Source organism: Podarcis vaucheri (genome assembly GCF_965113315.1).
Source record: "Podarcis vaucheri genome assembly, chromosome: 7".
Classification (NCBI taxonomy): domain Eukaryota; kingdom Metazoa; phylum Chordata; class Lepidosauria; order Squamata; family Lacertidae; genus Podarcis; species Podarcis vaucheri.
Window position 1 is genome coordinate 66069182 of NC_138765.1, and position 27355 is coordinate 66096536.

A 27355-nucleotide genomic window follows, 5' to 3' on the forward strand; every position below is an offset into this window, starting at 1 on the left:
AAGTGGGAGTCATAGAGAAATGGGTTGCAGAGCGGTCATCTGACGCATGGATCATAGAGAACAGGACCAGAGCGGTCACCTGGCCTGCGGGAAGCCCGTTGGGACCTTAAAAAGGGCATGTGTTTCATGGGTGGGATTTGCTTGCCGCTAGATGATCCATGTGGTGTCTTCCAACTCTACAATTCTATGATCAGATTCTTCCGCCATCCCTTGTGAAGCTCATACAGATACACAGGCTGAGCTTTCAGCTTCTAACTGTTTTATGATCATCTAGCAGTAGGATCTCTGGCTAGCCAGATATTATTTTACAAGCTACCTGGCTGTGATCTTCCTTGAAGCAATTGGAACCATTCATGCCACCCTGTCGTCCACCTCTAAAAGCCAAGCCATCCTTTACCAGCTGGAATCATGTGTTGCTCCCTAATCAATCTCTTCTTCAGTTTATCACCCCGACCTCTGTACTTTATTTATTGCCTTGTTTTCTTATTAGCTCCTGCTGACGTTAATAGAATTTGCCCAGTTTCAGGATTAGTCCTTCTGGTTCTTTCCAGTCAATTTCTAGTTCTGGGTATCTCAAAAGACAGTGGGAGATATGTGGAAGAAGGACACAGGGTCAGAATGAAAAGCAGTTGTAGAACAATATAGTGGGGGTGGTTTTAAGGCGCTGTAACAAATCCACTAGCCAGTGTGGTGTAGTGGTTAAGAGCGGTAGTCTCGTAATCTGGGGAACCAGGTTCGCGTCTCCGCTCCTCCACATGCAGCTGCTGGGTGACCTTGGGCCAGTCACACATCTTTGAAGTCTCTCAGCCCCACTCACCTCACAGAGTGTTTGTTGTGGGGGAGGAAGGGAAAAGAGAATGTTAGCCGCTTTGAGACTCCTGAAGGGGAGTGAAAGGCGGGATATCAAATCCAAACTACTACTACTACTACTACTACTACTACTACTACTTCTTCTTCTTCTTCTTCTTCTTCTTCTTCTTCTTCTTCCTTTTGAGACCCATGGCACCTGTTCACCCCTGTGAGGGGCACAGCCTCCAGTTGATTGAGACCAGGTAACCTCCAGACTAGATTACTGCCACGTCTTATGCATGTGGCTCTTTTGAAGATCTAAGAAAAAATTAATTCAAAGTACAACTGATTGGCTGCTAATTGGGGGAGTGGATTGGACAAATGGATCACATCTCATCAGTCCTTTAACAACTGGACTGGCTGCTTACCTTTTTTTAATGAGCACAATTTCAAGGGGCTGCTGCTAATCTTTGAAAGCCTAAACAGCATAAGTCATACAATCTAATTAACAAATCATCAATAAAATTATTTTTATTATTATTTATTGAATTTATATACCACCCTATACACACCCACAGGTCTCAGGGCAGTTCACAGGATAAAATCAGAATATAAAACCACTAAGTACATAATCAAAATAAAAACAACCCAATAACTCACAATGTTAAAATGTTCATATGAGTTGCAAGAGTTTCCTTCAGGATTCAGCTCTCTGCTCCCAGGGTCTCCAGAAGTTAAATATCTGAACAGGAAATTGGCATATGAACACAGCCTGCTGGATCGGGCCCATGGCTCATCTGGTCCAGCATGCTTTTTCCACAGTGGCCAACCAGACCAAGGAGAAACCCTTACCAGGTAGCAGAAAGGGAGATTCAGCAGGGACTTTTGCTTGAGGAGAAACCCTTGCAGAGCTTCACCCCCACTCCCATCATGGAGGCATGCAAGGGGCATTTCTCGGGCATCAAAGCATCTCCGGCTGCCCCTGTGTGCACATGCACTCAGAAATAAGTTCCATCAAATTCAAAGGGGCTTCTCCCCATGTGGGCGGGTGTGGAGGTCTGATGGCTTAGACCCCATTGCTTAGCCTCTGCCTTTGTCCTGGATTGTGACTGAGGTCAGCAAAAATCTGTCAATTTCCCCCCCTTGGTTTCTCATTTTTCCACTCTTAAATTCAGCACCCAACGTTTCTCAGTTTGCAAATTTAAAAAACTAGTTCTCATGAAAATTCAGCATTTTAGTGCCTATTTCTCCTGTATGCAATCTTGACTAATATACAAATTCTTGCAAAACAATTTCCCCTTCTATAAAGGGTTGTATGCTATTATATTAATATACACTTTACCCTAGCATGTGCATCTCTTGGCTAGAGAACTGCTTTGCAAAATTCAGAGAACTACACATTTCAGAGGACAGTGGTGCTTCACTGAGCATGTTTCAAAAGGTGCAAATTAAGATTGTTTTCCTTATAAATGTAGGCCAAATTGAATTCCTTCACCCCTAATTGTGTCCCTGATGTTTTCACATTGCACCAGCCGCAAGCCATAATGCACCTATACTTCAATCAAAAATACCCACTTGAATAGCGTTTCCATGCACTCTGGCTTCTGTCACAGTGTTCCGTTGTGCCAGAAGCAGTTTGGTCATACTGGCCACATGACCTGGAAAGCTGTGTGTGGATAAACGCCGGCTCCCTCGGCCTAAAAGCGAGATGAGCGCCCCAACCCCATAATTACCTTTGACTGGACTTAACCATCCAAGAGTCCTTTACCCTTTTTTTTACCTTACTTATTTATTATTTATTACCTTTTACAAATACAGTACCTGTGGATTTAGCATAGAAGAAAACAGACCAGATATGTATACTTTGTAGTTAAACAAAGATATTAACATTTATTAAAGCTTATTATTAATACTACATAATGAGATTATACTTGCTGGTAAGCAAATCTGGTTTAAACATCAGATGCAATATGTTATTGCTGCCTTAAATAGATATTACAACAATGCTGGTGTTGCTTTAAGAAGATGGCTAGGTGTCTGCTGCTGTTCCTTTTCAGCCAGGAATGGAAAATATTTGGCCCTCCAAATGTTTTTGGAATCCAACTCCCACAGTCCCAGCCAATATGGCCAGGGCTCAATGGAGTTGTAGTAAAGAGAGGCACAGGTACTGCTATGCAATAACCAGGTACCATTCCCAACTCTACCTCCATTAATTCAAATTTGCTTGGAGCTCTTCACTTGAAGTTTGGTCAAGTTCCCTTCCCCTCAGTTATCTGGCAGGCTTCCCTGAGGTCACCACCAGGAGGCTTCACTCTGGTCAGGAGCTTCTTCAGACGACTTGCCTAACAGCTGATTCACTGGACTGCATTCTTCCCCAAGCCTATTACAGGAGACCTCCTCTCCTCTCACAGACCTTCCTGGCTTCAGGCTTCTCTGCTTGCCTCTTCCAGAGTCTTCTTAAGACCCTCGCTGAACTTCACAGCCCTCCTAGGACTGTTCAACTGACCTCCAAACGGCACTGATCCTGTCCATTAAGGGAAGCCTGCAAGGAGGGCATGAGTGTAATTCCCAGCAGCCTCTGGCAATGGAGGTGGAACACAGTCATTGGTAGCCTTAATCCTCCATGAATTTGGCTGGTGCTCTGTTATTTCTCATAAAATCCATATACCTCTTAATTGTAAAAACAAGCAAAGTGGTGTACAAAAAGAATAAAACAATAAGATTATCAGTCAAAAAAGTTAAAAACAGAATATCCAAAAATAAAATCACCAATGAGCTAAAAACAGATTAAAACACATTTTGACATTCTAGGTATCTGGGTAGACTTGTCTAATCAAAAATGTTTTTAGCAGGAGCTGAAAAGCATACAGTGAAGGCTCTTGCTTGATGTCAACAGGCAGGGAGTTCCATTTTGCCACGCTAAATGATTTCTTACAAAGGTAAAACAAGTATTAGGTGGCACCTGTAACAATGCCAGTTCTGTAGATTGAAATGGTCGAGTGGGCTTATATGGAGTAAGGCGATCGCACGGGTCAAGTAGGTCCAGGTTAAAGCCATCCATGTTGGTGACCATCCCTACCTCTTGTGGAAGAAGGTTCCATAGTTTAATAATTGCAGTGTGGGAAACTTTCAGGCAACAGAGGTGATGTGACTTGCTCTCATTCTCCAGGAGGGGAGAGAACCACAGAGGCTGCTGCACCTCCACTTTGGGTTGAAGCAAAGCACCCCAGCTAAGACCAGTCCCAAGCCCATGGCGATGCAGATGGCCCACTTCAACAGCCCCTGATCCAAGATGGGTAGAATGAGGGCCGCGAGCAGGGCTGAGAGCAGCAGAAGGAAGACTAGCCTCTTGGCAGCCACCCTGATATTATCGCTGCTGCCGCCATCATCTGGGTTGACGTGGAAAGTGCCACGAGCCAGCGGCTTCCCTCTCCGAGCATCCAGAGGAAAGAGACCCTCTGCATTCCAGCCAGGGTTTGGCAAGGGCTCAAGAATGGCTTGCTCCTTATCGCGGAGGCTGCAGATAAGGCCCCCAAAGACGGAGGTGGCTTTTCGGCAGATGGGGCAGACAATTTCCCACGTCTTCCCGTTGTTCCTCAGGATAAGCTTCAGGCAGACGGCGCAGAAGACATGCTGGCAAGCCAGAAGTTTTGGCAGTCTGCTAAGACTGTACCGGTTAAAGCAGATGACACAGTCTGTGTCTGCAGCTGGGACTGCAGAGGAGCATCCAAGGTCCACTTTCTCTGCAGGGCTGTCTGGAGGAGTCGCTACCCAAAAGGCTGGAGGGAAAGAGTTTGGCGGGTTCATGTCCAGAGCCGGTTGATTTGGGGCACCTAGGCCGGGTCGTCCCACAGGAGAGGCTGGGCCCTCTGAGCCTGAAATTCCAACGGTGCGTCCTATATCACCTGTATTTTGCATTCTTCTTCAGGAGAATCTGTGTTTTGCATTCCTTCTGCTGTTTTCAGAGATTTGCCCTGGTCTGTTCCTTCTTTAGCTCGTCCAGGAGAGGAACTTTCGCTTTCCAACAAGCATCTGCAGGGAGGAATGAGATCTTGCTGCGCTCATCTCTGGCTGCACAGTAACCGCTGCAGTTTCCATGATGCTTTACTGGTATTGATATGAGCGATTATTAGTGAGTTGGCTTTCAGCCATGCTGATGTCAGGAAAATAATGCTAAGAAGGATGTTAATCAGTAATGCCACACAGCTCCCTGGGTTCCTGGCGCTTGGCAATAGCACCGAATTATTCTGCCCTTGATTCTCCCAGTCATCAAAATATGTAATGTCCATATCAGTGGCCACCAATATTTTATTGTTCTCTGAAGTGTAAGTGCTTTATGGCTCTTATCTAGCCTGCACACACAGGCATCACGATAGGCTGGATCCTATCGCACCCTCCAAGCTCCATAGCTGAGAAACAGTGGGGACACACAAACTACAAAGAATGCTTCCTCCTTGGCTCGTATCCATGCTGGTTGGTGACCACTGGGCCTGGTGCTGCCGCCAAGGGAGCCTCTGGAAGCAGCACCAGTTTGCTCTGGGTTCCACCCCACCACTTGCAAAGATACTGTGCACACCTAAGGAATGCAGCAGTACGGTTGCTTTCATCTGACTGGTCACAACCCTGTGAGGTAGAATAGGCTGAGAGGCTCCACCTCCTAATGTCCGGCACCCGCCCCCACTGGAGTCAAGGGTGAAGGGTAGGACCTGCCGGCCACAGCCATGTTTGTGATTGACTTTGCTGTCCACTGCTGTGATTGGCCAGCAGATGAGATGGGCGGGGGGGGGGGCAAGTAGTCTTTGAATGATACAGAATTTATGCATGTATCAGGAGTGGGGTGGAGCCTTCTGCTTGGGACATTGGTGAGGGATCTCAGGGTCAAGGGCCAAATGTGACCTTCAGGCTTCTCTCTCTGGCCCTCAGGCCTCTCAGCTTTCCTTAACATGGTCTGTGAGTGTTTTTGCCTGACTGGAATGTGCCCATGAACCCTGATAATGCTTGCCTGGATGGCAAGTGTGTGCAGAAAGTAGCCTACCACATGGAAGTAAAATCTGCCCCCCTTTTGTCTCTGGGCCTGCCCACCACTAGCGGACGGCCTCAGAAGGTTGCCCAGAAAGGAATGTGATTCTCGGGCTGAAAATGGTTCTTTATCCCAGCTTAAGCCACCCATTTCTCTCTCTCTCTCTCTCTCTCTCTCTCTCTCTCTCTCTCTCTGCAGCTGGTGCCATATGCCATTTTCACCTTGCTGGAGGACTTTCAAAACAGAGGCTCCTGACTGCTACTGTGCTTATCTCCGATGTGATATTTCTGCATGCAATTTTTTCCATTAATGTTTAAGCGAGACTAGTTGGCCGATGATAAAAAGCGCAGGGGATCAAACGGAAGTGTGAAGATCCCTGGGGCCGGGCGAGGGGTGGGGAAGTCCTGGTGTGGGGGAACAATCAACGTCACCTCCTTTGGGGACCTGCCTTTTTCCCCCTTCTGCAAAAGAGACCCAGAAGAATGGAGAGGCTCCAACTCTCCCTAGTTTCTCTCTCTGCCGTTTCTGTTTCCAAGCCACGTGAGAGAGCAGAATGAAATGAAGACATTGGTGCCAGTTTTGCCGCAAGTTTCTACCTCATCCTGTCTTCTGCAAGAAAGACACCCTGAGGTGTCTGATGTCAGAGGTGGGCAAGCTTTTTCTGTTGAGGACCACATTGCTTTGGGGGTACTCTGTCAGCATCCGCATGCTGGCAGCAGGATAGGCTGAAGCCACCACTTGGCAGAGACTAGAGACTTAAAGAACCAATCTATATACCCCACTTACCGGTACTCTCTTTCTGCCACCCATTTTCCTCTCTCCTTCTGCCACACCTCTCTCGCTTCATCTGCCATCCAGTGGTCCCTTTGAGAATTACATAGCATTGATTGAAAGAATGAGGACTTTTAAAACTGAAATTGAGAAGTCCCCCGTTTTGAATCTCCAACCTTCTAAGGAACTTGGGGCATGGCCTTTTGTTTTTGATACGATTTTCATTCTGTGTGTATATACAGCATGACACCCCCCCTTAAAAGTCTGAAATAGCCATGTCTTCGTATCTTATTTAGAACCAATGAAGGACTAGGAAATGATGGAACAGCAAAGAAACGGAAGGATATTAGGTCTAACAATCTCTTGGAATAAAATGTATATAAAAAGGAGGAGGGACCTGTGGAATAAGACAATAAAATAATCAGTAAAGACAGTGTTATAGAAAAAATGGGGGGATTAGCTTTGCTGCCCAACTCCCAAGGGACTGAGTCCCCTAAGTCCATGATCTGTCAGAGATGAATGGATGGAGGCAAGATGCATGGAAGGCAGGCAAGGCAGATCTTTATTTTTCGGTTGCAACAAAGTTCCCTCTCTTCATTGCAAGGAGGTAGGAGAGACCCAGAACAATGGTGCACAAACACCTATAAGACGTTTGAAATTGCCCACTCTGTAGCCCAAGACCACCCCCCAAAACATCATGCATACATCACAGAAGGAAGTGGTCTCCAGCAGAATTTTGAGAGTGTTGCTTCTCTCCTGTCTGCCAGGATACCTGATCATGCCTTAAAGGGTAAAGGTAAAGGTACCCCTGACCATTAGGTCCAGTCACAGATGACTCTGGGGTTGCAGTGCTCATCTCGCTCTATAGGCCGAGGGAGCCGCCGTTTGTCTGCAGACAGCTTCTGGGTCATGTGGCCAGCATGACTAAGCTGCTTCTGGCGAACCAGGAAACGCCTTACTTGATTGCATTTTGTGGGTAGCCTGGCGGCCCTGGCCATTCCTTTGAGATGGTAAATACTTTAGTTCCCGAATCTCTTACACATATTGATAGTTTGCTCAGCCTAACTGATACTTGCCAGACTGTATTTGCAGGGAGGTGTAAACCCATCCAGTCCAAAGACAACTAGAAAGCTTTCCCCATTTCCTTCCTCCTTGCAGATAAATATTTGAGGTCACTTTGGGAGAGTCAAAATGGCTTCAGGATTGCTCTCCTGTACACGTGGTTTATATACAGGGTAAGTCCTTTAAAAGAGGCCCCGTGGATACAGAGTACACATGTTCCATGGGGCCTCTTTTAAAAGACCCCTCCTGTACTTCTGTATGTTTGTTTGCCTTGTATATTTATGAACATTTATTCTGCATTTGAGACTGTAGAATTATTATAACAACAGTTAAAAGCAGCCATTTAACACATTTTTTAATAACCCCCCCCCCTGAAATCAATGATATTCTAAAGACAGATTATAACACGTCAACAGTTTACATGTCTAGGTAGGCTTGTATATGGAGTAAGGCAATCTCACAAGCAAAGTGGTCCCATGTTTACCATGTTGCTGAGGGTTTATAGGTACTAACAATCTGAATCTGGCCCAGGAGAAAACCGACAACCAGTGCTGCGGGGGGGGGGGGGGATCACTCTTGTCAGCCACTGTGCTGCAGCATTCTGCACTAACTGCAGCTTCCAGTTCAAGCACAAGCACAAGGCAAGCCCCACATAGATCACATTGCTGTAATCCAGTCTTGAAGTAAATAGTGCATGAACTACTGCAGCCAGGCTTTCCTGGCCCAGGAATGGCCATAGCTGTTCTCCTATTAAATGCCAAGCCCGCTGCAATCTGTGCTAAGCGCCAACCCTCACAGCTCACGAACAGACCAGTTGTTACCATACCATTTCAAATCTGCAAGCACATGGCTCTCCTCCTCATGTATCTACTGGCACTTGGGCAAAGCCAACTTTTCATCCTGTGCTTCCACGATCCGCAGCCCAAGTATTTCCGCAGTTTTGCTCCGTCTCCTTTCCAGCTTCGTCCGCATGGTCTCTCCATGGATCATTCTGCACACAGCCCACTAGCCAGTCCCAACTAAAGCAGTGCTATTATACAAACTAAAAAAATGGAAATAGCCAGGCTTGGGGACAGCCTGACAGTGCTGAACCCAGTTTCCATTCCATAAAAAGATTGGTCATTGGAGAGAGGGGCAAAGTGAATTTGCAAATGGTAAATCACTTGGGGAGGAACTGCATTTCAATCCAAACTGCTGGGCTTGAGCTCTAAGGTCCTGAACTTCCAACAGCCTGTCAGTATGGCCAGACCTCAGGAACGATGGGAGATGTACCCCAGCACCTGGTGGGCACCACATTGGCCATCCCTATCCTCAATGGTACAGGATCAGCCAGCTTCCTTTGTTCCTAAGACTCCAGCTGCTCTCTTCGGACAAGTGACAGTTTCTGAGCATGTACAGGCAAGACCTACACAAAACCTAGGCAAATCTTCCTGAACAACAGGGTGAACTGGGTGGGCACATGGGAAGAGGCCCTTTTTGCAGTGGCACAGAGGCTGTGGAGATAGATCCTTCAGGGTCCACCTTTGCCCACCTTTCATCAGGTGATAGACACACAATGGCTCTCATCGGGTCTTAGTTGACTGAGTTGATTTAGCCATTTATACCCGAATGGGGTGTTTAATCCCATTAATACTGCAGCCGCTTGGGAGTATTTTTGAACAGAAAAGAGAGTTGTGAAAACAAGGCAGTAAATAGCACTGCTAACGTAGAGGACAACTATTCAAAATAACCTTGAAACGCAACAGACAAATCTGCAGGGAATGGAGCCAGCACTGTTGATGCCAACTAATCTACACATTCCTGAACTCTCAACAAAACATGGTTTGGCAGGAGGGGGGGAGGGGATTCCAGGTTAAGGAAAACTTCCAATATAATATAAATCTAGCAAAGAAATCCAGAAGAAGGAAGCTGCTCACTTTACTACCCGACTTCAAAACATTGTGATCTTTAGCCCCAAAATTGGACTACTTGGGGAAAGGTTGCAGCTGAGCAACAGCTCAATTCACTCGCAGCAGAAGACTCCTGGCTGAAGCCCTGAAGAAGGGCTGCCACTCCACCTGGAGACCCAAGGGATTTATCCAGAGATCTTTGCATGCAATGCAGATGCTCTACTACTGAGTTGTGGTCTTAAATGTTGCCAATAGTTTGACTGGGTAGAAGGCAGCTTGCCATGTTTAGGTCAGCTTTCCCTTTAAGTCTGGGTCTGACAGCACCTATCAAGACATCTCAAGACTAGTTCAATACACATCATAGGAAATATGGGGCAGTTTCCAAAATATAAGAACGTGCTGGATTCGGCCAGTGGACCATCTAGTCCAGCATCCTGTTCTGACCTGAGCACAAGAGCTCTTTCCCATTTTGTGGCTTCCAGTAGTTAACTGGTATTCAGAAGCCTGCAGCCTCTGACTGGAGCATAGCCTTGTACATTTCTGAACATAATTCAAAGTGTTCGTGCTGACCTTTAAAGTCCTATACAGCCTTGGCCCTACATACCTGAAAGAGCATCTCCACCCCCATCGTTCAGCCTGGACACTGAGGTCCTTCTCCGAGGGCTTTCTAGCAGTTCCCTCACTGTGAGTAGTGAAGTTACAGGGAACCAGGCAGAGGGCCTTCTCAGCTGTGGCACCCTCGCTGTGGAATGCCCTCCCATTAGATGTCCAGGAGATAAAGAACTATACAACTTTTAGAAGACATCTGAAGGCAGCCCTGTATCAGGAAGTTCCTAATGTTTGATATTTTATTATGCTTTTGTATGTGTTGGAAGCCGCCCAGAGTGGCTGTGGCAACCCAGCCAGATGAGCAGGGTTTAAATAACAAAATTATTATATTATTAGTAGTAGTAGTCACAGATAGCATTATCCTCCATCAAATCAACGGAATCCTTCCTGGGAAGATGATCTAAATCCCTCTTTGCCTGACCACTTGCTCTCAAGCATCATGCCCACATCTCCCACTCCACATCTTTGCCCAGGATCTAGGCATGGCATTGTTAGTTTCAACCAATGTAGGGAGTCTCACATTTCATTCATTCCCAGACCCATTATAACAAATTAAAATTCAGACCAAAGCACTTGAAACTTGCCACACAGAGTCCAATTCTGCTGCCATTTTCTGTGCACACACAAGAATCTTGGCTGATAAACTGCATTCTGGGAAGGTGAGCTACTGAGGATCTGGCAAACATTGGTATCCTGCCCAGGCCCTCTACTGAAACAGAGAAAGGAATGCATGACCCCTGTGTTAGGGCTGGGGAACATGTAGTCCTCTGGTTGCTGTTGGAATCCAGCTCTCACTAGCATCAGTCAGCACAGCCAATGCTCAAGGCTAATGGGAGCTGGGGTCCAGCAACAGTTTGGAGGGCCACAGGCTAAAGCCTTGCCCCAGCAGAGGAAACACTCACTTTTGGCAGCATTCAGTTCCCAGATCAATCATAATTCACTCATCTATTGACAGCTTTAATTAAAACCTGTCATTTTGTTTGCTCTCAAGAACATCCCATTTCTTGAAAAGCTCTGCCATTTCCTTGGGGAGAAGGCAAGAACACAACACAACCAGTTACTCTATGTGCTTCTTTGCATTTGGTAAGAACAGGGGCTTTACCAGATGAACAGCAGCCTGTCCTCCACCAGAATAGAAAGGGTTACCCCTAGCGCAGTAATGGCCAAACCTGGCCCTCCAGCTGTTTTGGGACTACAATTCCCATCATCCCTAGCTAACAGGACCAGTGGTCAGGGATGATGGGACCTGTAGTCCCAAAACAGCTGGAGGGCCAAGTATGGCCATCACTGCCTAGCACATCTGAACATCATTCCCTCAAATCATTGCATTTAGGAAGGGCTTGCTCCCTGAACGTGAGAGCTTTGTAACATACACACAGGCTCTGAACAAGCAAGGTAACATTGGAAGTTGGGCAACTGGTAAATTTTCTAGCACTTTGGAATTTTTTTTTTAAAAAAAGAACCGTTCCACTGACAAAGTTCCTTTTTACAATTTGCAACAAAGCCTGGCTGATCGTGACGCTGTAGATTTTCAAGGGAAATTCATGAAACTAGTTTGTTTAGATGCAATACAGTGGTGCCTCGCAAGACGAAATTAATCCGTTCCGCGAGTCTCTTCGTCTAGCGGTTTTTTCGTCTTGCGAAGCAACCCTATTAGCGGCTTAGCGCTATTAGCGGTTATTAAAGGCTTAGCGGATTAGCGGCTAAAAGGCTATTAGCGGCTTAGAAAAAGGTGGGGGAAAGCGGGAAAAAATCGGAACACTTGCAAGACGTTTTCGTCTTGCAAAGCAAGCCCATAGGGAAAATCGTCTTGCGAAGCAGCTCAAAAACGGAAAACCCTCTTGTCTAGCGGGTTTTCCGTCTTGCGAGGCACCACTGTATGTGGATTATGAACAAAAAAAAATTGGGGGGGAAAGGTATCCCAAAGCAATAGAAATTAGGGGGTGGTATCGCATTTCTAAATTTCCAAGATGCATTGGTAATGCTGTGCCATCTTCTTGGCTTGTCTGCTGGGCTTTTGTTGTTGCCTCCTCAAATAACCCCCCTTCCTTCCAACTTAGCATCAGCAGCCATAGTTTCTTTCAGCTCCACATTAATAATAAAGGTTGCTATCAAGGCATGAGATAAAGCAACCTCCTTCTCCAACTGCTGAATATGCATTTAAAGAAACCAGTTGATACTTTGTTAAGAGCTAGGGAAACTCTTCCAGAGTGCTAGAACTTATTGGCAAGTATGAGCCCAGCGTGAAAGAAAGGCTATTTCCAAAATATCTACAATGACTCCACCCCCACCACAAGCCTACAATGTTTGCAGCCGGTGCTGAGCCTGCACAAACCAAATGATGCAGTATGCCAAAGGGAGGATAGCCTGCTTGAGGATTAAGAGTTGACAGTTTCCCAGTATAGGGAATCACCTCACATACCAACACCTGGATACAACAAAGATGCACCTGAAGCTGGCAAGTTTACACAAAGCCCAAGTCTTCAAGAAGTGAAAAGGCCTGGTTTAAGTATGTCCAAAAAGCCCCAACATCTCAAATTCCTTGTTAATTTGGCCCCATTTATCTGTGTTCTGATTTGTGGTGGCAGGTTCCACCCCAAAACACCCCCCCATTTTTCAGAGCCTTTTGTATTAATACTCAACTAATCCTTTATTCCAGGTGGTTTAATTTCAGCACTATGTTTTACATCAGACTCACAACACATTAATGTCTGGGGTTTTGAGAAAACATGTCCTCCTCTGAGCTTCTGAAACCATTTATGTGGAGAGGGTGGGGAGGATCAGTTAAATCATAAACACACAACACCAGGCAATTCTTAAGACCTTTATTAAGAGATGCTTGCAGTTTGACTTGAAAAAATCAGGTGTATATTTCATACAAATTAAAAATGAGGTTCTTAAAAATCCGAACTGACCAGATATGAAACAATTTAAAAACCTTTAAAGGTGTATTGAGAAAAAACAGGCCTTTAAAAAACATGTTTGTCGCTCCAAAAAGGAGACCACTTTAGGTAAAAATAATAAAAATCCCATGCTGCATAGATAATGCAGAGAGTTCGAGTTATCTGGTCAACAGCAAAAAGCAAGCACTTAAGGTCTTCAGTTCCAATTCTTCTGTTCATTTCTTATTGCTGGAATTTCATATTCTCTTTAAAATTTCATATTCTCTCTTCTTTGATGACTAAACTGTAAAGAGAAAAACAAGAAGTCGCCTTACCATACTGGGTAAAACCCAAACCCCACAAGAGTAGGTCCACAGATGGCCTCTGGGCTCCACTTACACACCACCACCACCACCACCACATAGTGCAACATCTCAGCTGCACAACCAATCCTAGGCATCATGCATAACACTCTTTGGACTACAATGGGGAACTTACAGGGTGGTATGCTCCTCCAGCACTGAAGTGCTCCTTGTGCATATATAAAAGGAGACTGCCTGGGAGCACAGTTCTAACCTATCCATCTTGCCAGGCTACTTTTCTATGTGCAGGATTTCTGTTCTAACTGGCGAAGAATGCAATCATGCCATTCACCACTTGAAGGCTATAGTGGTTCAATCCAGACTCAAATTAATGCCCTTAACTGTGGAGTGACAGAAACTAGGGCTGTGATTCAGCCTCAGTCAGGGCATGTGGTTTGGCAGCTCTCCAAGGGCCAGGATTCATGAATCTTAACACACTACTGACTGCTTCTTGGAAGCCTCATTTAGACTCAGTACCATCTAAACACGAACTCAGGAAAGTTGCTTGAAGGAAATCCTGTTAAAGCCTTTGGGATGAACTTCCAAGCATTTATTTCAAAGGGCTTGTGTAAGGATCATCTTGTAAGCCTTCCTAAAAAGACCACAAGCTGTCCAATGGGAGTGCCCCCAAAAGTTTCTTGGCTGATTTCCTATACATTTTGTCTTTCCATGTTTGACCTCTAGAAAACTAGAGGGAAGGCCTGCAACTGTCTCCTGTTGCGAGTACCACAGAAGGATGCTGCTTGGCCTTGCCAATTCAAAACACTTCATCTCAGCTGTAGGACGTCCTTTCTGTGGTCTCTCACCCTTCCCAATTTCACCCAAAGTGACAATGAACATCTACCTGTCAAGGTGAAAACTGTTCTACATGTTGTAGACAAAAATTTCAACTTTGCCTGACCGTACACACAGCTCTTCTAATCTTCACAGCGCAGTGAGCCCCCTTCTGGGCTATTCACTTAACCTCTGCTTGACCAAGGTTTCTAAAAGACCAACTCAAATATTCACAATTTAGACTGCATTGGACTCCTTTCACATGGCATCTTAGAACAGCCAGGGGGGATCACTACCACCCCAAGCCCCTTTTTGTTTTTCTTACTACCCAATGAATTCAAAATCTCATTTACTCCTCTGTGTACTGTGGTTGGTCCTAAGGGCTTTCTTATGAGCTGCATTGTGTTTTTATCACCACCTCCAATTCATTTAGCAGGTTTCAAGTGCCTATCTAAGGGCAACATTCCTGCCAGCTGCCTACTAAACAGGGCTCTGGACCCATTTTCCCTATCTCCTGGTGGGAATTGCAGCCCACTTACCCGGATGATGGTAGAGATGGTAAGCCGGCGTTTACTCAGCCCCGCCCTGCTCGGCCTCGGGAGCGGACGTGTTCTCAGCTGATGGTTCGGCTGCCTTTGTCTCTTTGCCATCTTGTGGTTTAGGGTTTTCTGGGCGTCTGCGTCGGTAATTGAAGTTACGGCGGTACCGACGTTGAGGTGGCTGCTGACCCTGGGCCTCATCACCCTGGTTCTCTTTGTCTTCTTCATTGCCTTCCTCCCTGGGCTGTCGTTGGCGAGGAGGACCCCTGAAAGGTGCAGCAAAGCTGTGAGCATCTTACTCCCACTTCTAGGGGCAAAAGCATTTAAAGCACCTGAGGGTAGGACATGCTCTCTGAGGGGACTCACCTGCGATAGCGTGGTCTGTAACCCCGATACACGTTCTGTCTGACAGGTCTGCCTTGTTCTCCTGCACCCTGGTTGTCAGCACCCTGGAAGATGGAAGAGGTTATAAAATGGATGGTGGTTTGCATTTAGGAAAAAATCCTGCCCTAGGCAAACTGCAATAAAAAAGCAATTCATTTTAATATGTAACGAATTCTGAATTTGACTCACACCAAGATTAAACTGATTTTTTTTAGGGTCACCTCAGTTTAATAGAAACAAAGATGTATTACTTGGCTTCACTGTGAGGAAAGAAAAATGCCAAAATGTTGTAACTTGCAGGTAGCACAGTGTAACCTGCTGGTTTGGCAGGTATAACTTAAGAATATAGCAACCCCCTGAATTTCAAAAAGGCCAGCGCACAAAAGGCAGGTCTACTAGCTTCTGGTCTGGGTATGTGCACTACTGGCAAGGAATCCCATTATTCAGGCTAGAGTTTCAAGTTTTCAAACCCGGCTCTCAAGAAATCTTCATTAGTAAAAATTACCTCCACTATCTCGCCTTGCACAGGAGCATTGGAATACTGTGGCCGCCGGCCGTAGGGCCGACGCATGTAGTAAGGTGGATACCGCCTCCTGCGGTAGGGGCGGCGCTGTTGGGATTGGCCTTCCGGGAGGCTCTCTGACCCCTCGTTCTTTTCCCCACTCTCACTGTTTTGGTAATTTTGCTGGTAGTTGCGTGGAGGACCTCGACGCCGTGGATATCGTCTGTACTGGTTACGGTCTGCTGCATATTTACTGCCTTGCACTGGAACGCCACCAGGACCTGTAACGTTGGCTGCCTCTGCTCCCTAAAAATAGCCATCAAGAGACAACATGAGCAAGTGTCAGCTGCGCCAGCACAAGCACAGAGAAACCTCCCTGCTGCACCCCAGACAGAAGGAAGCTGCTGGCCTTCACTTGCTCAGCAGCTGAGATCCAAAGAGCAGGAAAGCCCCAGAGTCAGTCCAGGACAGTCACCTCACCTTTTCTCCTTCAACCACATCAAACTCCACAGTCTCTCCATCTCCTACACTGCGAAGGTACTTCCTGGGGTTATTCTTCTTTATAGCAGTCTGATGAAAAAACATTTCAGATTTAGACTTGTAGACATGTTGTGAACTGCCCAGAGATCTATGGGTGGTTCACAAATTTAATAAATAATAAATTTTAAAAGTGCAAGTTTTCTAGATTAGTGATATACCCATGAAAGACCAACAGCAGATTTATATCCTGCAATATTGAACATATAGAAGGAGCCATCAAATGTGTGGTAGGTCCCCTCCCAGTAACCTGTCTAGGGTAACCTTGGAAGTATGTGCCACAAAGACTTTGCAGTCGTGCCAGAGATGCATAGGAAGTACATTCTGATTTACTACGTCCCTTCTAGCCCTAATTTTCTATGCCAAAGACATTAACAAGAAAAAAAAATAACTGGTGTTTCCTTCTAGAAGTCCATGTAATTCAGGGCAATCAGTGTAAAAACTCACATGAGTGTCATGAGCTAGTCTTTCTCTAACTAATAGAACAAATTCTGTCTTTTTGAGTGGCAGAAGCTTTAATTCTCAGCCACTCATGTGATCACACTCTATTAAATTGACCTTCATAGTTTTGCTTACCAAACAATTTTCAGTGTCAATAGTAACAGCTGCACTAGGAGCAAAGTTAAATAGTGCTGACAACATATTCCTGGTACCCTGCTTCTGAATAAGCAAGCACCACTAACCCCATTTGAAACTAACAACCCTAATGCCCAATTCTTAAGAAACAGAACTACACCAGGGGAAAGAACAAGTTGTTTCTCATAGGGCTTTCATCCATTTAGGCCTCCCAGCAAGGAAGCCATCAGACAACCCAGGGAAGGGAAATTTATCCACCACCAAGAAACAGATGGAAATGTATCCCAAACAGAAATCAAAGAATCACAGAATCATAGCTGGAAGGGACCCAAAGGGTCATCAAGTCCAACCCCCTGCAATGCAGGAGGACCTTCCTTAATCAGACACCAGAGAATGATACATACTTTTTGAAATTGAATTAAGAGTCCTTGAATTGAGAATAAGACATTTGTCTTTAGCTCCATCCTTTCCTCCTAAACGAAAACTGAGCACTAAATCATATTAATTTAACAACTGAATCAAAGCCAAAAATTAGTTACTGCCCCCCAGCCACTCTTATCAAGTTCAAAATGTTCCTCCCGGGCTTCTCTGAGGGAAAGGCCAGTAGGGAAAGCAGTTGATTGGCTGCTGCTATTGGAAGGGCTCTGTGCACCTCCAGCAGTGATGACAGTCCCCTGACTGCTGGTCTTTCCAATGAAAAAGTTTGGCAAGGAAGACATGAAGGCACCCTGAGCACCTTTCAGCAGCTAGCTCTAACTCTAACTCTCCACCCACCAAACATTCCTGCTTCATAGCAGGAAATGCTGGTGTTTGCTGGGGCTTTGCTGATTTGGAACCCACAGCCTTCCTCTGCGTGGGGAGAGCCATAAAAGCAGTGGGGCAATCTCTGCCCAGCTTCAAAGCTGGGAGGGTGGCTCTCTACTGAACAATGGATGGCCTCACACTTGCTACTGCAGATAGAGCAGGGGTCAGCAACCTAAGGCCCATGGGCAGGAAATTGCGTCTGTGCATGTGCAAATGCCGAAAATAATGTCTGCACAGACACCGAAAATCATGTGTTAACAACTGCAGGTGAGCATGCTCATGTAATCTGGCCCACGGAGGGATCTCCACGGGACTGATCCGGCCCAGACAAGATAAACCTTGCCGACCCCTGAGCTAGAGGAAACCTGTGCAGTGGGCAATGTTTCCTTCTCTTTTATCACTCTGCTTTGCCCCACCCCCAGAAAAATATTCATATTTGACAAATTATCACCCTGGTTCTTTGTTTACAAAGAAAAGTATCCTTAAGGAGAAGGATTCAGCTAACTGGTCCTGAGAAGACCAGGAGGAGAAGGGGATTGTTCCATCTGGCAAACTGAAAAGCATTGGCTGAACAGAACAGCTGCTGCAGTGCTACACTGAATTCTTCCCAATGTGTCTGGCAGAGGCACCCAAGCAGCACCATTAATTTTTCAAGTGGAGACCAGGTCATATAAATGGCAGCCATTGGTGTACAGGAAAAAGCAGGCGTCCCCAAAAAGGTTGGCACCCAACCAATATGAAGTCCCCAAAAGCCTGTGAGTGCAAGGATAGATGATAAGAACAAGGATACTTTTGCTATTTTTTAAAAAAAAACTTAACAGTACCTAATAACCCAATCAGACAGAACAAAAAATAGGCATAAGCCATTGTGTGACTTGTGGGACGCAAAAGCAAAGGTAAGGTAGCAAAGGGATAAAGACCAACAGAGGACAAGCAGGACATGGGTGGGCTGCAGGGAAATCCTGACCACTTAAGCACTGCAGGCAAAGAACAGAGGGAAGAAAAGCACAATGAAGAGAGAAGGGGCATGAGATGCCAGGTAGGCAAACAGGCACAGTGTGTTGAGCATTCATAGGCTCTTAAGATTGGGTTTTGGCTACCTTATGTCAACTGGTTTCCCCTATAAAAATTCCACACTTCATAACTTCAGTTCTGAGGCAACACTGACTTCTCCCAAGAGCAACAGAACTGATACTTTTCCACCCCTTTCAGCTAATGCACAAAGTGTATCATTTCATCAAAATCCAGCATATCTTGTTGTACAAGGAAACAGTCTCACCTGGTGGACAAACACATCTTCCTTGGTGTCATTCCTGTAAAACAAGGAGTTTCATATTCAGAAAACATGACACAAAAACCCAGCATTTTCCAGGAAGGAGTGGCACTCAATTTTGGACAGAGGCCAGCCTGTAGCATTGGGGGACTGCCAAGGAACAACACATATCACTCCTCACTCCACACCCATGACTTTCTTGTGCTAAAAATACTGGGAGTGTATTAACTTGGAAGTTTCGTATTTCTTTTTGCGGACTCTTGCAATTCTGGCTACAATGATCAAGCAGGTGTAAGTTGAAAGTTTGCCAAAATGCCTTTTTGGACAAATGACAGACCTTTCCTGCAGAAACGTTTTCATTAATATTTGATTTACAAACACTCTCACACTGGAACACAAACATTAAAGGAATATTCCAATATATGCCTTATTATTCTATTATATTTTTACTTCATAAATAGGGATTATTCTACTTTCTCAGTAGAGATTAAAAAAGAACAAATAAAAGCAGGTAGGGTTTCTACATGTCTCAAAGCACCAAGTATAGTCATCAACCCTTCCCCTATCCTGCAGTCACAGAGCTGTACAGGAGGGATTACAGGATGTAAACACAGTCACTGCCAGAAGACTTTCCTACCACACTGTATTGCAACAGCAGAATGAACTAGGTGGAGTTTATGACTGGACACGGGTGGGGCTACAAGTAGGACAAAGATTTTCAAGCGTGATGTGGATAAATACAATGACTTTGTACAGAGAGTGATTTCTGATCAGGTGTATCAACTACACAAGGAAGTTACATGCCAACATTAATTCATAGAATTACAGAATTGTAGAGTTGGAAGGGACACCAATGATCCTGTAGTCCAACTACCTGCAATGGGGAATCACAACTATAACATCCTTGACAGATGCTTAAAAACATCCAATGAAGGAAAGTCCACCACCTTTTGAGGAAGTCTGTTCCATTGTCAAACTCTTCCTAATGTTTAGTTGGAAACTCCTTTCTTGTATCTTGAACCCATTGTTTCCAATCCTACTCTCTGGAGCAGAAGGAAACAAGCCTGCTCCATTTTCCATGTGACAGCCCCTTAGAAATTTGAAGATTGCTATAACTCCTCTTTACCCTGGTAAACACACCCAACTCCCTCAACTATTCCCCATAAGGCTTTGTTTCTAGACCCTGGACCATCTCAGTTGCCCTACTCCATACATGTTGCAGCTTGTCAATATCCTTATTAAATTACAGTACCTAGAACTGGACATAGTATTCCAGGTGTGGTCTGACCAAGGCAGAATAGAGCAGTACTAGGACTTCCCTTGATCTGGACAGTGGGCACCTACTGATGCAGCCTAGAAAAGAACCAGCTCTCCCCCCCCCCGTTTTTTTTTGGGGGGGGTTGCTGCTGCATCACATTGCTGATTCATGTTAAGACCCCTAGATCCTTTTCATGAGTGGCTGGGTATAAATAATAAATTATTATTACTATTATAAAAAAATATAATAAAACACTGTTGGAAAGCCAGGAGACCCCCATCGTATATTTGTGCACCTAGTTATTCCTTCCTAAGTGCAGAACATTACATTAGTCCCTACTGAAATTCATTTTTTAGTTTTTGCCCAGTTTTCCAATCTGATAACCCTGATTCTATCTTCTGCAGTATTAGCTACCCTTCTGTCACCTGCAAATTTGATGAGCACCCCCTCAATATCTTTATTCATATTCTTTATGAAGATGTTGAGCAATACTAGTCCCAGGACAGAACCCTGTGGCACCCCACTTTTTACAGGATAATGAGGAACCATTAGTGAGCACTCATTTGGTTTGGCCCGTCAACCAGGAGCTGTCTCATTTCAACTGCCATTTCCTGAAATAACTCATAGCGCCTTTAAGACCTGTGCATGGCCCCTTTTGCCACACTGCACATGTAATATCATGGCCCTGCCAAGTCATATTCAGAAGTACATGACTGATGGAGCCTATCTCAATATCTACCAAGGCCCATTTCAGTCCTGCCTACTAAGACCCTCAACTGATTGGCCTGAGCTAAACCAGACCCACCTGCATAGAGGCCAAACATACTAGAATAACCACTGTTTCATACATGACTGCTATTGAAACACTACAAAAAGTGCTGCCAGCTGTAGTGATGTGGAGAAATGTCCCCAAAGAGGCAGCAACAGCCGCCCTGCCTTTGCACTTAATTGCAGCCATGGCATAAGAAAAAGTGAGAGGAAAACTAATCGAATTCCATATAAACTGAAGTCACACTAATCTAAGGCCTTAATATAGATCAATGCCATTCACAAGACAGACTTACATATGGCAGGCAATGCAGCAGGGCACCTACATGGACAATCTGCCAGAAGGTTCATGTATGGCAGAGGTGGAGGAACCATTTAAGCTTTTTATTGTTTTTTAATTACCTACGTGCTTTTCATTTGCCATGTACTTTAGAGAAGCCCCTGGGGCATTTCTCTGGGTTAGGCATAATGACCAGGAATCTAATTAACATAGTTTACTCACACCTGGTTTGAAAAACAACCCAAGGTAGACCCAACCCAAGGCAGACAGCTAGCAGTACTTTTTAAAGTGTGTATGTTACACACACACTCTTTAAGAACATCTGGTTTGCTGTGTGCTCCTTTGGCCAATTAGCAGGAACCGTATGACTATTATCACTGTGGACAGTCCTCACCAGCCTTTATAGATCTTTGGACTTGCCTTTCACTCTCATTTCTAATTTCCTTATTGAGACTGAGGGACCCCAAAATGAACAAAACCACCACATGGTATTTTACTAGCCTTCAGCCATGTATAATCATTTCCTAAATCTGGCTGTCTCTGTTACAGTATGCTTGTTGAATCATGCTCAGTTTAGTTCTAGCACTCTCTAGAAGTTTTGCTGTCTCAACTGCTCTTTCTCATAGTTCACCTCCCTTTTTATACTTCTTGGCTCACATTTGATTTATTATGCCCAGTCTTCCTCTAATTTACATGTTGGAAGAACCGAAGTTACGAAGTACTGCCAAGGTACCATATTAAGGAAGCTATCTGTGAGTAAACATCTGCACATACAGATACTAAACCAGTGGTGGCCAAACGTGGCCCTCCAGCTGTTTTTGGCCTACAACTCCCATCATCCCTCGCCAACAGGACCAGGTCAGGGACTGTACTAAACCAATCCACTGAGATGTACAGCAAAGAAGCTGAAGCAGAGTGGAAGCGGTATCATTAAGTCCTGTGCACAAATCTAGCTCAGCCTTCAGCCATCTGCTTTTGAACTACAAATCTCATCAACCCCAGCCAGCATGGTGCCATGATATGAGTTTTAATCCAAACAGCTGGAGGGCATCAAGCTGGGAAAGCCTGATCTAGCTTGATACTCAGAGGACAGCTTTAGAGTGAAAAGGCACATTTCACTAGCCTAAATCAGCTTTCAAAAAATGATCACATCCAGCCCCTTCTCACCTGTTGATGAAGCCATAGCCGTTCCTTACGTTGAACCATTTCACTGTCCCCAAAACCTTCGTTGCTACAAAAAAGAAAGAAAGAGTGACTGCAAGTTAAGATGTATGCTCCCCCTGCTCCCCCCCCCTCTCTCGCTCTCATACACACACACTATGAGGGGCCATTCAAAAAGGTCTGAGCCACATATAGATGTTTATCACTGGACTGCAGCATCATGGCTGCTGCTCTCATGTACCAAAAGATGAACTTTCCTGATGCCATGGGTCACACGAGTAAAGAAGCTTGTTGCCTTAGCCATGAGTTCAGTTTTGTGGCCTCAGACAAGGTACCCTCAACCCTCTCACCTGCAATAAGGGATCTTTATTGAGATAATTTTGTACTGCATTTGCACACACATATAGTGCAATTACATATGTGTGTGTGTGTACACACTTTATATATGTGCGTTTATAATTAAAAACTAATTTATAATTAAAATATAGAATTTATAATTAAAATATGATGTATTTCAATCTATTTGAAAACATGAAAGGAAATGAAGATAAGACACCGTCAATATTAAAAGAACTTCACAAAACATGCAGCCCGTTCCTATACATTCACTATACTATACCCATTCAATAAGGTAGATGTATGACTGCAGCTTTCAGATTTTTTAAAAAAAGATATATATAATTTAAACAAACTTTAACAGTTTTTTTAAAGGCTTTAAGCTGCAGGAATGAAACTTCAAAACTGACTCCAATGGGCCTTGTGACATCCCAAAGTCCTGAATCAAGGGATGAGCAATCAAATCATGTGCACATTTCTGTCAATTTGCCAACTAGCCCCCAAAAATAACAGCAGCAAAGCAGAGCCTGGCCTGCTCTTGTGCACTGAAAAGCCATTTGATATGTGGAAAACAGATGCAGCTTTTCACAAGGAAAGGAGCATGATTCACCCGCACACCAAATGGCTATTTAAAAATGGACAAATAAAGGGGAAGGGGGGAGACTCAAAAGATGACAACCTGCTAATGGACAGTGGCATGGGAAATGCTACTGTCATTGGTGTAAAAAGAAAAAAATGGATGTAGCTGAGCACATACTTTAAGCATGCAAAAGGTCAAAGAATTAATCTCAAGCATCTACAGCTAGGGCAGAAAAAGTCTCCTTTCTGAAACCAGGCAGAGCTGCTATCAGACAGCAGATTAATATTGAGCTCAGTGTAATTCAGTGTAAGGCAGTTCTTCCTACTCACACTTTAATGGCAAAACACACCTTTTGAAGCTGGAAGGTCTCATGTTCAAACTCCAGCATCTCCAGGTGAGGCTGGGAACATCTACTGCCCCAAACCCTGGAGACCTGCTTCCAGTCAGTGTAGTCCATTCTGAATTGCATGACCCAAAAGTCTGACATGGCAAGAGGCAGCTTACTATATCTCTATAACCCTCAACCTGAATCTACTCCCCATCCCTGATTAAGGTAATTTTTTTAAATATTAAAACTGGCACTCCAGTAAATAAAACAAGCAAATTTAATTAAAACTTGCAGTAATAAACTATCAGTTATATACACAAGCACACACACTCTCCCCTCAACTGTCACACGGTGGTAACCATTCCAGCAGTGGGAAAACTGAGAAGCAGAGTTCACTCAAACAGCTCTGCCGTGACAGGCCTGTGGCACCATGCCTCCTCTCCCCTCAACTGTCACCTAGGGGCAGCCATTCCATTAGGCTGCCCCAGTGGGAAGAACCGGAAGCAGGGCTCATTCCACTACTTTGTTGGAGGCCCAGCTTCCTCAAACACCTCCTGCCCCGGAACTGGTGCCTAAATTTAGATTTCCCCCCTTCCCTTGTGTATCATTTTTTTAAAAAACTGTAAGCCTGCGGGGCAGGGACTGCCTTGATTTGATTGTATGTAAGCAGCTCTGGAAGTCTTTTTGGCCCAAGAGCATGGTATTAAAATGTACCAAAAATTCAACTACATGAAACATCACAGCTACTGCTCAGAGAACAATCTGCGGCTCATAGCATCAATAATCGGGATTAATGGAGAGCAGGGGGGGGGGGCTCCCCCATTGCAATCACACAAAGGCTGCGCGCGTGGCGGACATCTTGCGCCGTCTTCTCGGCCACGCCCCCTCCCACACGCACGCACGAGCCGCTTGCCTTCCCTTTCCCCACCAACATTCTTTCCGCGCAGGCGCGCTAAGGAGAGGGAGCGCGAGGCAAGGCGCCTCAGCGGCCGGGGCACGCGCTCGGACCTGAAGGGAGGAGGGGGGAGTCTTATTAGAATATGAGGAACTGGGGGAGGAATAAAAAGCCTCAACGCGGCCAGCCAATCCAGGAGGGGAGAACGGAACGGAGGCGGAGACAAGAAAAGGCACGAGCGCGAGCAACCAGCCCACCCTCATCCAATCATCGAGGCGGGAAATGGAACGTGAGTGAGAAGTCGGGAGGGGGGAGAGTAGGGGAAAAAAAGCGCGCGCGGGAGAGGAAGGGGGACAGAAGCCCACGGAGCTAGCCCAGTCTGTCAGTCGCTCAGCCGCGCCCCCGTTAGCACACGCGCGCGCCCGCAGGCCCCGCCCACCCTCCCCTCCTCTTTCGCTCCCTCTTTACCCCGCCCGTCGTCCCTCACACGCTCCTTCCCTCCCTCTTTTTTTCCGAACCCCCAGCCTCACCGATGACCTTCTTGTCCCCGCCGGCGGGGGGCGCCGCCGAGCCCAGGCCGCCGCCGTTGGATCCGTTGCCGCCGCCGCCGCCTCCTCCGCTGCCGCCGCCGTTCCCGGGCTTGGCGTCCGGGGCGACGACGATGGCGGTTGTGGGGGACGGGGGTGCGGGCGCCGCCAGGGGGGCCGCCGCAGGCGCCGCCGCCGCTGGTAGAGGGGCGGCTGTGGCTGTGGCGGCGGTGGGCGACTGGGTCTCGGCCTCGCTGCTCATGGCGGCGCCGGTGTCTGTCGGCGGACGGTGGTGGTGACTGGCTTTCGCAGCAGCTGCAGCAGCGCCGCCTCCCGCGCGGTGTTGATGGTGACTCGGAGGCCGGCCGTTGGCGGGGGGGGGGGCTGCTCCCTTGCTCCGGGCTTGCTGGGCTCCGCTCTCCGCTCCCGATACCGATCGAACTGGCCACAATGGCGGCGCGCACTCGCTAGCCACCCCGCAGGCGCCGCCCACCGTGCGGCGCCTATTGGGCGCCGGATTCCGTCAGTCAGTTGCCGCGCCTAGCGATTGGGGTGTCGAGGCGCGCCTGAACGTTCGGGCCTATTACATTGGCCTTGGGAGCCCGTCTGTCAGAAGCTGCGCGCGGCCATTCGCTGGGCTCCAGTCCTCTTTTCCTCCCTCCTCCTCTGAAAAAAGAGTAGATAGGTTGTAACAGGCGCTTGCTTGCCTCGCACAGTCTGCCAGTCGATGGGTTTCGGGTGGTGATTGGGCGAGAGCGCTCCCTTTTCCTGCCCCTCCCTTTTGGGGAAAGGCAGAGTCAGGAAGTGCCCTTTCCTAACCCTACATGGGGACCATGTGGCCGAGGGAACCTAGGTCCCCTTGCGTTGTGGGGCCGCTGCCGCCCTTCCCCGATCAAGGCCTATACATTCTTTGCCCATGCGCCCACGTTTACTCAGAAGTCCCATGTGGTTTAGTGAGTCTTACTCCCAAGTAAGTGTGCACAAGGTCGTGGCCTCTTGTCGCTTCGTGTGTTTACTCAGCCTTCGTTATTTTCACCGGGGCTTGCCTCTCAGGTAAATGTGGCAGAACAACGGTGGAGAACCGGTTTCGAAGACCCAAAGGCTTCCTTCCCTCGCGGGCCAGCACCTAAGGGCCGCGTGGAATGGGTGGGCGGAGCCGGGGCAATAGTGGGTAGAGCAACAGGTGCGACTCTTACCTTTGTATGGGAGGCTACTTCCCCTCAGATATTTACCTTCCTGATCCCACCCACGCATTGCTCGCCCCAGCAAGCAGCACTCTTGCTATTCTGTAGCGTGCAGAAGTCTGAAAATGGTGTGGAGCCAGGATGGTGAAAAGGGCATGGGCGGGGCAGAGTCCCAAGAACCAGGTAGTGGATAGCTACGATCTGCTTTTCAGGACCTGTGGTTCTACACCCCAGAGCCTTAGGGCAGCTCCACACTAAACATTTTAAATACATTCAACGCACATCTAAACCACATGGAAGGACAGATCCTGAAGCTGAGGCTCCAATACTTTGGCCACCTCATGAGAAGTGAAGACTCCCTGGAAAAGACCCTGATGTTGGGAAAGATTGAGGGCACAAGGAGAAGGGGACGACAGAGGACGAGACAAGATGGTTGGACAGTGTTCTCGAAGCTACCAACATGAGTTTGACCAAACTGCGGGAGGCAATGGAAGACAGGAGTGCCTGGCGTGCTCTGGTCCATGGGGTCACGAAGAGTCGGACACGACTAAACGAGTAAACAACAAAAGCACATGGGTTTTCTCATGCTTTTTTCTGGGGGGATGCAGGGGTACGCATACCCGTAAACATTTTGTGAATCCAAGTTTGGCTTCATTGGGGGGCAGTATTTCAATATGAATAAGAAAATGAGAGTACCCCTAAACATTTTTAAAGAAAAAAACCACTGGTTTTCTCAAAGACCTTACAGAACTCTAGTTTTTCCCTCACAGAGCTACCATTTCCAGCACCCTTAATTCCCAGGAATTTTTTTTTTGGGGGGGGGGGAATAATGTGCTTTAATTGTATACTGCGGATCTGCCCTTAGTCAGTGGATAATAATAATTTTATTATTTGTACCCCAGCCCCTCTGATGGGCTTGTGCCAGCCAGTCTGGGAGGCTTCCAGCAAATATAACATAGCACAAAACATTAAAAACTTCCCTATACAGGGTTGCCTTCAGATGCCTTCTAAAAGTTGTATACGTAGTTCTTTATCTCCTTGGCATCTGATGGGAGGGCATTCCACAGGGAGTGTTCATGTATGATTTGAATCTGGTTCCCCAAGGTCCTGTTCTTTACTAACAATCCTTGAACATGCCTGGGAACTTTGTGTCCCTCCTCATTTGAACAAACCAAGGAAACTTTGCCAAAGTGAATTCTAGCTTCCCCCATTCATCCTGAAGCCCCTGTGAACATGATGGCTTTGAAATAAGCATGGTTTAGATT

At 46.3% G+C, this 27355-nt stretch overlaps 2 protein-coding genes and 1 long non-coding RNA gene across 3 annotated transcripts; 1 reads left to right on the forward strand and 2 right to left on the reverse strand.

Annotated features, from left to right (window-relative positions):
- Window positions 1-4: 4 nt before the first annotated feature.
- On the forward strand, window positions 5-6852 carry LOC309536667. The gene is made up of 2 exons (XR_014221687.1): window positions 5-74; window positions 6008-6852. It is a non-coding gene; the product is annotated as an uncharacterized lncRNA (long non-coding RNA).
- LOC309536663 (E3 ubiquitin-protein ligase RNF186-like) lies at window positions 3321-6010 on the reverse strand. Its single transcript, XM_082230840.1, has one exon. The coding sequence runs from the start codon at window positions 4705-4707 to the stop codon at window positions 3919-3921; it is 789 nt and encodes a 262-aa protein (XP_082086966.1). The 5' UTR covers window positions 4708-6010; the 3' UTR covers window positions 3321-3918.
- A 6099-nt stretch (window positions 6853-12951) lies between the features above and the next one.
- Window positions 12952-25305, reverse strand: YBX1 (Y-box binding protein 1). Its single transcript, XM_082233283.1, has 8 exons — window positions 24910-25305; window positions 22247-22310; window positions 18780-18813; window positions 16064-16153; window positions 15587-15889; window positions 15064-15146; window positions 14698-14963; window positions 12952-13326 (listed from the first exon to the last, which is right to left on the reverse strand). Exons 1-7 carry the CDS (start codon window positions 25166-25168, stop codon window positions 14729-14731), a joined length of 1068 nt encoding a protein of 355 aa, XP_082089409.1. The 5' UTR covers window positions 25169-25305; the 3' UTR covers window positions 12952-13326; window positions 14698-14728.
- Window positions 25306-27355: the final 2050 nt, after the last annotated feature.